This window comes from Sceloporus undulatus, chromosome 8, assembly GCF_019175285.1.
Source record: "Sceloporus undulatus isolate JIND9_A2432 ecotype Alabama chromosome 8, SceUnd_v1.1, whole genome shotgun sequence".
Taxonomy (NCBI): domain Eukaryota; kingdom Metazoa; phylum Chordata; class Lepidosauria; order Squamata; family Phrynosomatidae; genus Sceloporus; species Sceloporus undulatus.
This window is the reverse complement of record NC_056529.1, coordinates 300,046-314,702: the sequence shown is the minus strand read 5'-3', so window position 1 is coordinate 314,702 and position 14,657 is coordinate 300,046. Positions and strand designations below refer to the sequence as shown.

The 14,657-nt window shown below is 45.4% G+C and overlaps 1 protein-coding gene across 1 annotated transcript in view; it reads right to left on the bottom strand.

The window, feature by feature from the left end:
• RAB26 (RAB26, member RAS oncogene family) overlaps nucleotides 1–10,790 on the bottom strand; it is a 111,115-nt gene extending 100,325 nt beyond the window's left edge. Inside the window, exons 1-2 of the mRNA XM_042438376.1 lie at nucleotides 10,365–10,790; nucleotides 6,556–6,666 (exon numbers count right to left, since the gene is read on the bottom strand). Coding sequence (XP_042294310.1) covers nucleotides 6,556–6,666; nucleotides 10,365–10,616 — 363 coding nt within the window. The 5' untranslated portion in view covers nucleotides 10,617–10,790. The remainder of the gene's footprint in view (nucleotides 1–6,555; nucleotides 6,667–10,364) is intronic.
• Nucleotides 10,791–14,657: the final 3,867 nt, after the last annotated feature.

Below are 14,657 nucleotides of genomic sequence, written 5' to 3'. Positions count from 1 at the left end.
AGATGACAGTTAAGGAGGGAGGAGACTCTTTCTTCAGGCTAGCCCTGATAGAGCTGGGCCTGCCTGATCAGTCCCTCTCAGGCCGGAAGATGACAGTTAAGGAGGGAGGAGACTCTTTCTTCAGGCTAGCCCTGGTGGAGCTGGGTCTGCCTGATCACTCCCTCTCAGGACGGAAGAGGACAGTTAATCTTACATACATCTTACGTAAAAAAACATTGTTTTTACAAAGGATTTTGGGGCAGTCAATATGGGAACATGTTGTCTTTCACATTTTATTCATTATTCAAAAGAAAAATCCCCCCCCCAACACACACACACTATTTCCATACGAAAAAAAGGGGAAATTATTTTTTTTCCTTATTCCTCCCCAGTATTTTTTGTTCACATTTTCCTAATGCTGCAAACAGATGCGTCAATCTCCATCTGCCAGCTTCAAACAATATGGAGAGCGAAGCGAAAAGAATGAACAACTATTTGTTTGCCTGTTTCTATAAGGACTAAGTGATCAGACATCGCCTGATCAATAATTTATATGAGATTAAGATAGATGTTCTTTTTTCATTCGGCTGGAGTTGTTCCAAAAACGCTAGATCTGCCGCAGAGGATTATTTACTTCTCCACGATTGTGGTTGCCCTTAAAAAGAGAGTTTGAAACAAAACTCCTGCAGAGCTAAGTATATGAAAGAATTTTGTATTTTATTTTGTCTTTTTAAAAAGGGTAGACAGAACCAAGGAGAACTGGCAAAGTAAACTGCTAGATTAGGACTCCAGGAGGCCTGGGTTCAAATCCCTATTCATCTGTTGAAACCAACTGGGTGAACTTGGGCAAGTCATACTTAAGGTATGTAGAAACATTGTAGAAATAATGCAGTTTGACACCACTTTAACTTCTATTGCTCCATCCCACATAGTCCTGGGATTGGTATTTTGGGACCCTTTGGGAGAAAAGGCTAAAAGACCTTGTATTATTATTATTATTATTATTATTATTATTATTATTATTATGCTTTATTTATATAGCACTGTAAAACTACAAATACTTGTAAAACTACAGCACTTAAAGTGGTTTCAAACTGCATTACTTCTACCATGTAGATGCATCCTCAGAGATGCCGGTCCTCGCTGCAGTTCTTCCAGAAGGAAACAAGGAGTAATTGTAGCCATTATTCTTTCTGCTAAGAAAAAGTCGTCCAAAACCATTTGCAGCTGTTGAACCCTATCCACAATTCGGAACTTGTTCTACACAAAATCCACACAAAAATGACTTGCATGGGTTTTTCTGTAGCAAGGAGCAGCAGTCTTTGCACAGAAAGTAATATTTGCTGCTTTCTGTGCATAAAATCCTTTTGGCTTAAGCAGGAAATGCAGTTTTCTTCGTCGCATGAGAATTTTGCACAGATTAAGTGCAATCTGCAGCACTTTCTATATTGAAAGTAGAACTGCTGTATATAAATATTATATTATGTGCAGGAGATGTTGTTCCCTGTATTAGAAATGCTGTGTTCTATTTAAAACAACTGAATGCACTTTTGGGCAGATGAAATGCTGATTTTCAGGCTAAACATCCCCAGCTCCCTAAGTCTCTTCTCATAGAGATTCATGGTTTCCAGACCCTTCACCATTTTGGTCTCCCTCCTTTGGACACATGGCTCCAGTTTCTCAACATCCTTTTTGAATTTTGGTGCCCAGAACTGGACTCAGGATTATTCCAGGTGAGGCCTGACCGAAGCAGAACAGAGTGGCACTATTACTTCCCTTCATCTCAGAGGGCATATATATATATATATATATGAACCATGCCACATTCTCCCACAGAATAGGCTACTAAAAACTGTCTCATCAATGACACTTATCCAGAGAATGTATTCCCCCCCCCCTTTGCACACCTTTCAAAATCCAGCTACTGTTTTGCCGCAAAGGGAAAACCAAACGGAGCAATCCTGAGCAAAGAAAACACCAGCAATGCAACCAGGATGCCCAAAAGACATTTCAAAACCTGCCTCGTGCTGACCATCAAACTTCTTTGAAAGGGACTCTAATCTCACCGAAAGGAAAAATAAAATCCTCCAAGAGAAATAAAGCCTTTGGAGCGCCACTGAGAAGGAAAACAAAAAGACATCTCATTTTCTTTTTTGGAAAGAAAAAAAACCCCACCACCAGAAGCTGTTAAGAAAAGGAAATGTCATGTTCTTTAGCTCAGTGGCTCCAAGAACACTCTGCACCGACTCACCTAGAAATGACGAGGAAATGACAAGGTCGTGCCGTTCGCTGTGGGTGGCATCAGGGACTCGGCGTGTTCCCGGGACTTGTTTTATTTATAAGAATTTATGGCTTTATTCAGACCATGCTCAGTTTGAATGCACAAAAGGCAGAAGAACGGTTCAGGGTTTGGGGGTTTGTAAAAGCAAGGAGGGAAATACTTAAAAGGACAACTGGAATCCAAACCACAGATGTACAGAAGGATTCTAATGCATCAAAGGAAGTAGACTAAAGTCTATGAAAACTCATGCTGCCAACTTCTTTCTTTCAAGTCTCAAAGGTGCTACAAGATCTCTCTATGTACTGATTTAACAGGGCTATATCTTTGAATTCTATCTCTTTATCACTGTAATCCATAGAATTGGAAATGCACCCAGAAGGGCCACCTGGTCCAACCCATAAGGAGGCATTCCCAGGTTATGTAAAGTCAGTGGCAAATCTTCTCCAAATAAATCTTGCCAAGAAAGCCCATGGATGAGAGTTATCAAGAAGCAGTCTTTGCAGAATAAAGAGGAGGAAGGGAAGGGGAGAAAAAAGAAAGAAAGAAATGTGGCAGCACCTTTAAAACTAACTGTTTTTTTATTTTTGCATGAGCTTTTGTGAATATAAACCTACTTCTTTGAAGCTTTGCAGGGTGATAATAAATGCTCCAGTGTAAAGCGTTATGGTGGCATGGGAATGCAACAGGATTCAGAAGGATGCAAATCATGGCCATTGCCCTAATTTTTCAAAGGGCTGCATATGAAGATTCAGGCTCACTCTGCACTGCAGAAATAAAGCGGTTTGACATGCTTTAACTGCCATGGCTCCATCCTATGGGGTTTGTAGTTTGTTGTGGCACCATAGCTCTCTGAGAAAGAAAGCTAAATAGCTTACAAATCCCAGAACTCCATAGCATTGAGCCACCATGGCAGTTAAAGCAGTGTCAAACTGCATTATTTTTGCAGTGTGGATGCAACCTCAGACTTTCATGTCTTTACATTGGCCAGTTAAGTGTTGATTTTTGAGAGCAACAAATCCATTTACTAGGCTGGGAAAATCATCATCTGCCACGCAGACTACAGAAACCCAAGGAAATGTTGCAAGAGGCAGCTTCACCAGCCTGTTGCATTACTTCCCCCTCTTTCTCACAGACACACATGATTTACAACAACAACACACACACAGAGAGAGAGAGAGAGAAATGAGATATGCTTTTATAATAACCACAACCGTGCATTGCCACTTTTCAAAAAAATAGGCAGATTTGTCCTTTGAAATCACTCACAGGATTTGGCTTTTCAGCACAACGCTGCACCATTTTCGTTCAACCCTCTCATCACAAAAAATGGCAAATGCAATCCAAAGTCCAGAAAGGAAGCTTTCAAAAATGCATTTCTTGCATGTAAGTCTTCCCCCATCTCTCACCCCAAGCGTCCACAACAGCGTTAATGTATTCATTTAGACAATAACCAAGAAAAATAAACCATCCAAGTGGAACACAGCTAACAAGAAACAGCAGCCATTTACAAGGGCCACTGATGTGTCACAAAAGAGGACACACTGCAGCCCTTCCGTGCTCTTAATAAATGATATTGCCTGTCTCTGTTGTTTTTTCTGTCCACTCAGATGGTTCTTCTACTGCCCTTCACTGAGCAAAACACAAAGGCCAGTTAAAAGAAAACGCCCCCAAACACAAACAGACACTGTCTGAAATGAATTGAATGCACAGGTGTCGATAAGAGGGTGCAAAGAGAGGGAACCACATTGGATGACATCCCAAGGGACTGGCACAGCTACTGGATGAGTGAGAAAAGGCATTGCCTCCCACTGCTGACCCAGCAGCATTGCCAGATGCAGAATGGTCTCTCCAGAAGCCGTAGTGCCACCCACCGCTCAGCAATGGTCACTCGTTCCATTCTGAGCCTGGCATGACTCTTGGGCAAGTGGCCAAACCAGACTCCAAACAGGCTCTCCAGAGGCCATAGCTCTGTGTCCCTCAGTAGCAGCCACTACTGGAGGCATGCCTTCCATTCAAGTCTGATGCGAGCACTGGGTGAGAAGGCACACCAGACACCGAATGGGCCTCTGGATGCCAGTGAGAAGCCCCATTAGCAGAAGCCACTGCTGGGCTGGGCAGTATCTTCTGTTCACTCTGTTGTGGCTGCTGGGCGAGTGGCCAAAGCAGGCCCCGAATGGGTCCTCCAAAGGCCACAGTGCCACCCCTCTTGCAGTGGATACAGAAGGTGGGCATTGTCTTCTATTCTGCTGAGTCTGGTGCAACTCCTGGTTGAGAGGCCACATCAGACCCCAAATGGGCCCCTCTTAGTAGCAGTGCTGCTGGTGTGAGCAGTGCCTTCTGTCTGGAGTCTGTTATGGCTGCTGGGCAAGCGGTCAAGCCAGACCCTGAACAGGCCCTCTGGAGGGCACAGTGCCAACCTTTCAGTAGTGGTCATGCCTCCCGTTCAGAGTGTGGCATGGCTGCTGGGCAAGAGGCCACACCAGAATCCAAATGGACCCTCCAGAGGCCATAGTGCTTCACCAGCAGCAATGCTGTTGGGGTGGACAGTGCCTTCTGTTTGGAGTCTGGCATGGCTGCTGGGCAAGTGGTCAAGCCAGACCCTGAACAGGCCCTCTGGAGGGCACAGCGCCAACCCCCCAGTGGCAGCCACTGATGGGAAGACCATGCCTTCTGTTCGAGTCTGATGCAACTGCTGGACAAGGAGCCACACCAGACCTCACATGGGTCCTCCAGAGGCCGCAGGGGTCTGGCCAAACAGTGGTGGTCAGCCAGCCAAGAGGGAGAGAGAGGTAGTCCACTTCCACCACCTGCAGTCCTTTTTCACACAGGTGTCACCAACCTCAGTAATGCCACTGAGTCAATGCCTTCCCATCCCTCCCATGTCCCCAGCTTTATTTTCCAAAAAGCCAGTGCCAAGGACAAACAATGCCATGGAACAGAGAAAAGGGTCAATGCTAGCCTGCATAAAAACAAACCAAAGCTGCTCAACAGGTCAACTGTTCGTTTCAGCAGGACTTCTTGCAAAAATACTGCAAAAAGAAACTTTGAGGGAGGAAAACACAGCGCCAGGTGACACTCATCTTTAAAACATCAAGAGCTGGAGAGAACAGGAATAAAGAATGGCTCTTCTCCGGTCGTCCACCCAAACTGCCTAGTTGGAGCAAAAAAGGTGTGTTTTGATTGAAGTCCCTCATCTTTGAACACATAAAAACAAAGATTTTTGTTTGTTTGTTCCTTCCATGAAAAAGGTTTGCAACTACTTCTCCATAACCATATGCCAACAACTCCATTATGAGATTTGCAAAACAGAAGGCACACCAGCAACTGTTTCTTTCTTGGAAAAAATAAGCTTAACGGAAACGTCCTTCTAAGCAGAAAGTGCAGGAAATCTCCACAAAAGAACAGGAGATTCATGTGCTCTTATCTTATCTATAATCAACCCCAAGGCATTTTTGAAGACATGGTGACTGAGTCCCCTTCTCCGGCCCAAAAGGCTCATGAATAGATGCTTCTCCTGTACATATAATCCTGGCTTTCAGACGCTGTTGAAAGTGATTTTTTTAAATAAAAAACTGAACCGAGGAAGCCAGCAGAGAGCTGCAAACACATTTACTCACATCAGTATCCTAGCAATTTTTATTATCCTGCCCACCAACAGAAAATTACCTGAATTAAATAGCAGACAAATCCCTAAAACTCTTATCAAAGCTTAAGAAAAAATGACTGAAAGACACAGTCAATCTGGGACTGCAGACGACATAGATTTGGGGATTTATTTTTATTTCTGGTTTGCAATAACCTGAAGGATGCGTCAGAACAGCAGAGGAAATCAAGTGATTCAACGGTTTGCGTCTCTTTGGATGCATCCACACTGGAGAAACACACTGGGAAGGAAAGCAAGTGGGAACCATGGCATCCTTTGTAAAGTAAGAGTACCAAATCCTGGGAGCAGCCACCAACAAGGCCCCACCATTCCCACCAAACGTGCCTGGGAAGGAGAGAAAGACCTCTCCGGAAAATCTTAGAGGTAGAACAGACCGCATACAGTGGTTCAAACGGACTGGACCCAAGTAATACAGGGATTTATAGAAGGTCATAAATTTAAATAGTGCCCAGAAATGGACTGGCAACCAATGAAGCTCTTGCAATAACCCAACGCACAAGAACATTGCAATGATTGTTTCAATAAGGCTAGGCAGAAGAACATGTGGATGTTCCCCTCCCAAGCCAACCAGGAATAAAGCTCGCTTTGCTACAACCGAAACCAAAGAATTAATCCCGTCACTGCTCCTTACCCGAAAATCGATCCCCACCGTCGAGATGAAGCTCCCGGCTAGGAAAGCGCCATCCTTAAACCGCACCAGGAGGCAGGTTTTGCCGACTCCGGAGTCACCAACCAGCATCACCTACGGAGAAAGGGAAACTGGTTACCAGTGGCAAACATGTCTGTTCCCATTTGCACCTGTTTCAAGTGGGCATTTGGCCTGAGAAATGGGGTTGGGCAGCAGGAAAGGAAGGGAAACGGATCTCCATTTTATTGTGCAAAATGTTGTGCTAAACAACACAGCTGCCCCAACTGGCATAGATTCCACAGGGTCAAGTTAAGGAAAACACAGTTCTACCCAGTTATAAAATAATTAAGCTGAGATCCAGCATATGTCTGGCACATAACTGCACCTCCATAGTTACGTTTCCTGCAATAAAAACCCACAGCTTTTAAATGTGACAGCCTCTTCAACGGTGAAATTTCCATGTTGTTGGAGAGCAAGAGGATCAGAGGAGAGGTCCTCAGCTCTTTCCCGGTTGCTGGGTGATTTGCAAAAGGGACAAATGCAATCCAGGGTCCCTTTCATCTGCCCTGGTTTTTATGTTGCTCCCTAAAAGCACTGCAGAAGAACAGCACAGGAAGATCCATGGAAACTATTGGCCTCCATGTCAGTGAGGCAGTGGATCTGTGTCAGGTTTTGTCTGGCTTTAAAAGCACTGTCAACGCGGCCTTAAAACCTGGAGCCACTATCTCACTGGCATGGAAGGTGTATCTCACCACAGAGCAAAAGACTAAGGGCTAAAAATGTTCTTTGGAGTTCAAAATTGCCCTTCCAAGAGTCCCAATTCTATACCCAAATCCAGTATGAAAGACTCCCACAACCCATTTCCAGCCATGACTGGAATGACTTCTCTCTGTGTCATAAGCCTATATTGGGAGAAGCTGGATCGATTTATGTTCCCTGGCATAGGGCAACTTTTAAAGCAACATAAGAGTCCAGCATCCTGTCCACAAGATGCAACTTTAATCCTATCATCCCCAAAGCCTATTCCTCATCCTGGATACGCACACCAGGAAACTAGCAGGTTTAAAAAGCAAGAGTCCTTTGGAGAAGGCAGAAATCCTAGCCGACTCCACCTTCTGCAGGCTTGCAACTGGGTTTCAAAAAGTGTGGGATCCGAGCCCCTTGTACACAAACTGGGCAAATGCGACAAAATAAATGTGTTTCTTGAAAGCAGAATTCATTGTTTTGCTAGATTCAGAGGCAATAAACTGCACAGAGCAGATGCTGTCTTGGATAACAGATGCTAATTGTGCATTAGCTGCCTTATTTGTTGTCATTTGTCAGGATGATCTGCGTTGTTTATGGCCACTGTTAAATATACAACTGTCATCTTCTGCATCCAAGTTCCTCCCGATCCCAGCTGCCCCACACAAACCACAGGCGCTGGGCATGGATACCACAAGTTGGACTTCTTGCACCAGGAAAGTGGATTGTCATCCATGGCTGCATCCACACTGCAGAAATAATCCAGTTTGACACTGCTTTAACTGCCACGAACCAATATATATGCAATTGTGGGATCTGCAGTGTTGTGAGATATTTAGCTTTCATTGTCAGAGCACTCTGGGACCACAACAAGCTACAAATCCCAGAACCCAAGGCAGTTAAAGTGGTATCAAACCAGTTATTTCTGCAGTGTGGATGCAGCCCACAAAGCCACATATAAATCTATTAGCCTTAAAAGGTGACTGATAAGCATGTGTTCCAACAAAAGCAAAATAGGAGACGAGTACCATGTGTTGATAGATGGTTGCGTCTTTATTTATTTGTATTTTATAGCATAGCTTCCAAAGGAGGACAATATTGAAACAAGGTTTGTGTACTGAACCAACAGAAAGCAAAAGCGTCACTCTGTCAGCCACTGAAGGAGATGATTTTGGATTTTGGACTAGTCTCAGCGGAGAATTCAGAGATACAATTTAGGCATCCAAAGAAATGAGACGGGAGAAGCAATTCCGAGGAACGCAAAGGCAGCACTATCAGAAAAGAGTTCCAGGTGGCAATGATTTGCAATGGCATATTATTATTATTATTATTATTATTATTATTATTATTATTATTAATTTATCTATCTCTCCCCAGGGTTCAAGGAGGGCTAGAACACAGATTAAAACACATAAAAACATTTAAACACTGTTAAAATGCTGGCTCACTTTCTGCAATGCTAGAAATTTGGGGACTGGTGCAATGGTTTGAGTGTTGGTCTAGGACTACGGGGTCCAGGAGCCAAGAAAACCCTATCAGCTTCTTAAGATCACCGTAAGTCAGAACCATAAGTCAGAACTGACTTGAAGGCACACAACAACAACAACAACACAGGAGAGTGACAGAATGCCCTTGTTTTGCTCCTGGTGACACTCTCTCAGCCTCAGTGGATGGCAAAAGCTAACTCTCTTTGAACACATCTTGCCAAGAAAGCCCTGTAACATAAATCAGAAGCGACTTGGGGGCACACAGCAACAGCAACAACAACAACACCTATCCCATGATCCCCAGAGAGGCAGAAGTGGACTGCTCAAACTCCTCTGGGGCTGAACCCTTTCAAGGAGCACCGATCCCTGGTTTAGCCTGGCATCAGTCTATGGCTTTCTCAAAATGCTTCCAGCATCAATTAGGAAGAAGAAGCAGAAGAAGACTGTTGCTGCCATGCACTATCTTTTGCAATTCTTTTGCAATGCCATCCCTGCAAAGCAGGCCAAAGCCCGTCCTAATGGTAACACAATGCCTCTATTCAAAGCCAAGGCTGAGTCCTTTTAAAAAACAGAAATGGGTTCCTTGCTTAAAGAATCATAGAGTTGGAAGAGACCACCAGAGCCATGCAGTCCAACCCCATTCTGCCATGCAGGAACTCTCAAACAAAGCATCACTTCTTGGCAACCAGGATGGATGGATTTGGGGAGGGGGAGAAATAGAGGTCACAATCCCCCCTAAAAAAGTCTCACAGGGCTGTTCTCTCTCCCTCCAGTTCTGGGGGGGCGGGGGGGGGCTCTGCATGCGTATCTGACCCCAAGGGCTGATGTGGGAAGAAGCCCCCTGAGCTCTGGGCCTCTCCCCAAAGGAAGGGAGGTGAAGAAAAGGGGGGTCATACTCAGCCCCCCAATAAATCTAACGCGCTTATTCTCTCTCCCTCCAATTCTGGGGGGCTGGGCATACCTCAAGGGCTAAGGTGGGGTGGCCCTTTCTGTACCCTGGTGAACTTCCCCAGCTCTTGGGCACCCCCAAAAGTAGGGGAGAAAAATAAGAGGGTCACGATCTCTCCCCAAATAATTCTCGCAGGGCTGTTCTCTCTCCCCCCATTTCTGGGGGGAGGGGGGAGGGAAGGGGTACCTGTCTGTCCCGGGGGCTGATGTGGGAAAGACAGCTCTTGGGCTGCCTCCAAAAGTAGGGAGGAATAAGGGGGGGTCACACTCTTGTCACCTGTAAGCCTCTCAGGGCTGTTCCCTCTCCCTCCAGTTCTCTGCGTCTCTCTTTGTGAGGGGGGTGGCCCCTCCAAGCCCTAGGGAAACTTGCCCCCAATCCTTGGTCTGCCTCCAAATGCAGAAGGGGGAGAGAAGGGGGTCGCAACCCCAGCCCACCCCATCAGTCTAGCAAGCAGTCCTGGGGGGCAGGGGTTCTCCATGACTGTCTGGCCCCAGAGGCTGTTGTGGAAAAGAACCCCCTCCCAAGGCAGTGGAAATACAAGGGGGTCCCCCTGCCCCCCTCAACTTGGCCCTAAGTCTCTTCTCCCCTGTGCCTGGGGTCCTGGGGGGCTGGTGTGAGGCTGGGGCTCTCACCTTGAAGGCCACGTCGTAGAACTCGCTGCTGGCGCTGAGGGAGGGTCTTCCCAGGGGAAGGGGCCCGGGAGGAGCCCCATTAGCCCCATCCTTGGAGGCAGGGGGCGCCCCCTTGCTGCTCCTGCCCCCTCCTGCTCCGCTGCTGCTGCTGCTGCTGCTGCTGCTGCTGGGGGTCCGCGGGGGAAGAGACGAAGAGGGACCCCCGGCAGAGCCCCCCGAGCCCTTGCCTTTGGGGCTCTTCTTGCGGGACATGGCCCCTCGCGCGCAGACAGGGCTTCAGCACCAGCGGCACCAAGCAGCAGCAGCAACAGCAGCGGGGCTCCGCTCCCAGACGGGGCTCCCCCTCCAAAGGCACCCCCAAAGCATCCCTCCAAAGGCGCCCAGCCCAGACCCAAGCGCTCCGGCTCCGGCTCCGGCTCCACCCGAGGCTGCTCTTCCCAGCGCCGCCACGTGGGGCGCCAGAGAGAAGGCACGCCTCTTCGCCACCAGAGAGACCCCCGCCAGACCCCCAGGCCTTGCAGCAGCAGCCTCCATCCATCCCTCTCCTTCTTTCACACTGCCTTCCTACTGAACATCAAGGCAGCCAGCATCATGCCCCTAATGCAGGGTCTGCATAAACCCAAGGAGGAGGCAAGGCACAGGTCAAGAGTAGTAGCCCCCCTACTGTCCCTTGGACCAAGCCCTGGCCTCCGGAGGGAGATTGCAGCCCAGGAAGCAGAAGGAGGGCAGCAACGGAAGGCAGCCCCAGGAGCTGCCAAAAGTTCAGGCGCTGCTGAATAGCAAAGTGAGGCTCATCCCAGCCATTCTCCATCGCTAAAGACTGCAGCTCTCTGGGGAAGATGGGGTCAGGGGAGTGGTCTGACCCCTGAGGAGCCTCACCTGGCCAGGTGTTCCTCTTCCTCCTGGGGCACAGACCCTTTCAGGGTCCTCTGGGCGCCTTCCTTGGGACTTGCTCTGTTTAAACCAGACTTGGACCAGACACAACTCTTCCATATTCCAAAAAAGAGGAATGCTCCACTCCGGCATCCCTTCCAAAAGAGTACAGACCCCACAAAAGAGGGCTTGTGACCACTCTTCAAACAATATGGGGAGGCAATGTGGCCTTCCCTTCACACTGGTCCTCAGCATCCCCTTCTCAGAGGCACACTGCCCCTGGAAGTGGAAGTTCTATGCATGCCAGACCTTTTAACAGTTCTCTAGCAGATCTTCAAATAGAGGACTGTGATACATGGGCACCTTAAAGCTGGAGGACTGAGTCCTCATCATGTCCCAAAGAGAGGCACTGTGGTCTAATGGCTTGAGCACTGGACTATGACCCTGGAGATCAGGGTTCGAATCCCCACACGAGCGTAAGAAATCAACTGAGTGGCTTTAGCCAAGTCACACTCTCTCAGCCACAGAAGATGGCAATGGCAAACCCCCGTTGAAGAAATTGCCCACGAAAACCTTGTCATAGGTTTGCCTTAAGGTCACCATAAGTCAGAAATGAAGGCACACAACAACAACAGTGCCCCAGATTCATGGTTTGTTGTTGTGTGAATGCACAAACCAGCTGTAAATCTACAGCACTACGTAATAATAATAATAATAATAATAATAATAAAATAATAATAATAATAATAATAATAATAATAATAATAATAATGTGTGTGTTGTGGCCAGCATGCATTTTCAAAATGTGCCACTAGGGGGCAGTCTGACACCTCTTCTTGGAGGGTCAAAGGCTGGCCCTCTTTTGAATATCCCAAAAGACTGGAAATCATATATACCACATATATATATGTGTGTGTGTGTGTGTGGTACACACACACACACATATTTCAGACAGTTACCTAGGAGTAACTTCTTTGAAATGCAGCAGGAGTTACTTCAGCATAGTAGGCCCTGAGCAGCACAGTGCAATTCCCTAGGTGTCTATTTTTAATATTGTAATCATTTGATTCCATTTTAATAAGTTTTTAATTGCCCTGGGCTTTCAGACTGTAAGCTGTTTTGAGTCCCAATTTTGGGGGGGAAGTGGGGTACAAATAATAATAATAATAATAATAATAATAATAATAATAATGGGTTTGCCTCGAGGTCCTCTTAAGTCTGAAATGACCTGAAGTCACAATCTATATATTTAATGGGACCCTTAAGTATATATTGTTTTGAGAGAGAAGAACATGCTAATTATACATACATACATATATATGTAAGTTTTTAAAATGTGAAGCACATAAAATTCGGCATGCGTTTCCTCGCTCTGCCTGATCAAAAATTAATGCTTCATTACCTATTACAAAATTTGTTGAAGTTCCTCCCACTCACTATTAAAAAAATGAAATCTTGCCACTCAGGCTTGATTTATTATTAATACATTTCTTTGCATAAACATGAACCTTAAACATCCTGACGTTTACTTCCATTAATAGGATATTGAACCCAAGGATATTAATATGATATTGAGTAATATATGATCCTGAGCCCAATGGAGCTTTATTCGCTGTGCTATCCGCTGCAATCCTAACTATCCCTTTGACTTCATTTCTTTCCTCATTGCATTTAGTGGCCTCCTGCTCAATTGAAGCAACACACCAAGATGCCAACTGTTATTAAAAATGAAATGTTTGGGGAGGACGGAGGACCTAAAAGGAAGGGTTGGGAGGATGCATGAGATCCATGGGTCAGACTGTTTTGCAAAATTCATGACATCCAGGAACAAGAACCAAGAAGCAGTTGTGATCATGTTCTACTTAAATACCAGGCGAAAGTATTAATTTTGGTTCACTTAACCATGCATTTCTCTGCAAAAAGAACAGGGTGTCCACATTCATAAGTCATAGGATGTGCACAATTCTGTCTTTACAATTAAAAATGCAACATGAGTGTGTCTGTACTGGCAAATATTCAGTTTATATAAAAGGACAAATCTATACTCAAATATTCAGTCTATATAAAAGGGCAAGCTCTTCAGCCCACAAATAAAGGAGGCCCTCCTTATTATAAACTTTTACTATTAAAAGGCTTATACAGTATATAATAAGGAACGCCTGACAACCCTATGCAAGGATGATGATGGTTTACTCTTATCTATTGTATTGTTTGTATGTACAGCGCTGTGCAAATCTACAGCACTATATAAATAAAGCATAGTAGTAATAATAATAATAATAAAGCAGGATTTGGGTTGTCATTCCGACACCAATGGAAACCGAATTCCCATTAAAACATTTAAAAGTCCAATTACAAGCTCAGAGGTGATGAATCTGGTGTGACATACCTGTAGTTGTCTGTCACTTGCAACTTTTGGGAAGTGACTGACAGCAACAATGTTCCGTTTCAAAAGCAACTTCAAAAGCAGCAGCAATGCTATTTTGCCAATGCAACACTAACAGTTTCCAGTCATTTTCAATAGCTATTTGAAGGGCCATTCCTAAAATGGTCTTTTGATAAGTATCTTATTCCAGCAACAATAACTTAAACTTAATCCAGATATCAGATTTGGCCACTGCCTTCAAAGCGTGTTTGGAAACTTCAGTTGGCCCCAAAAGTTGCATCCTCTACTGCAACTCCCAGCATCCTTTACCATTGGCTACAGTCTAGGGATGATGGGAGGTGCAGTCCAACATCGTCTGGAGGATCGTGCCATTCCCAACCCAGGTTAGCAAAACCCTTGGTCATGCTATCTTGAATGCAGATTCTTGACCTAGATAGCAGAAGGTTGCTTGGGTTTTAGCAGCCAAAACTTGCAGGAATTCTTGCATGAAATTTATTTCTGCCCCTTTTAATCTTCATGCCATGGGTTCTCTCTGCCGACAAAGATGGGATTGCTTTGGGTCCCTTAAGAAAAACAAATCCCATGTGCCGCACCTAACACAATCTTCCACAGATGAAAGTGTGTGTGTGTTTATGTTGGGTTTATGTGAGTCCTTTTTGCAGGTTAAATGCCTTGTCGTCTGCAGGGAACCTGTCATTTTGAAGCCAAGCGCACGCATCCCCTTTCCTCCTTCACATCTTAAATAGTTTAATATGTTTTCAGCCTGTTTAAATTATTTAGCATTTTCCATTTTCAATTATTTAAACTGATTTTACTTGAACGCTGCCTTGCGATCCCAAGATATGGGGCAAGCTATGAATATTTTAATCAATCTATTGATTCTTCTGCAAAGACCCCAGAAAAAAACGGAGGAAAGGAACAGTTTCTGGTCCATGGGGTCCAATGGAATAAAACACAGTCACTTCTTCCTAAGAGAGAAAAGGAAATTGCCAAGGAAAGAATCGGTATTTGGAGCAAAGATTTCATTGGAGATT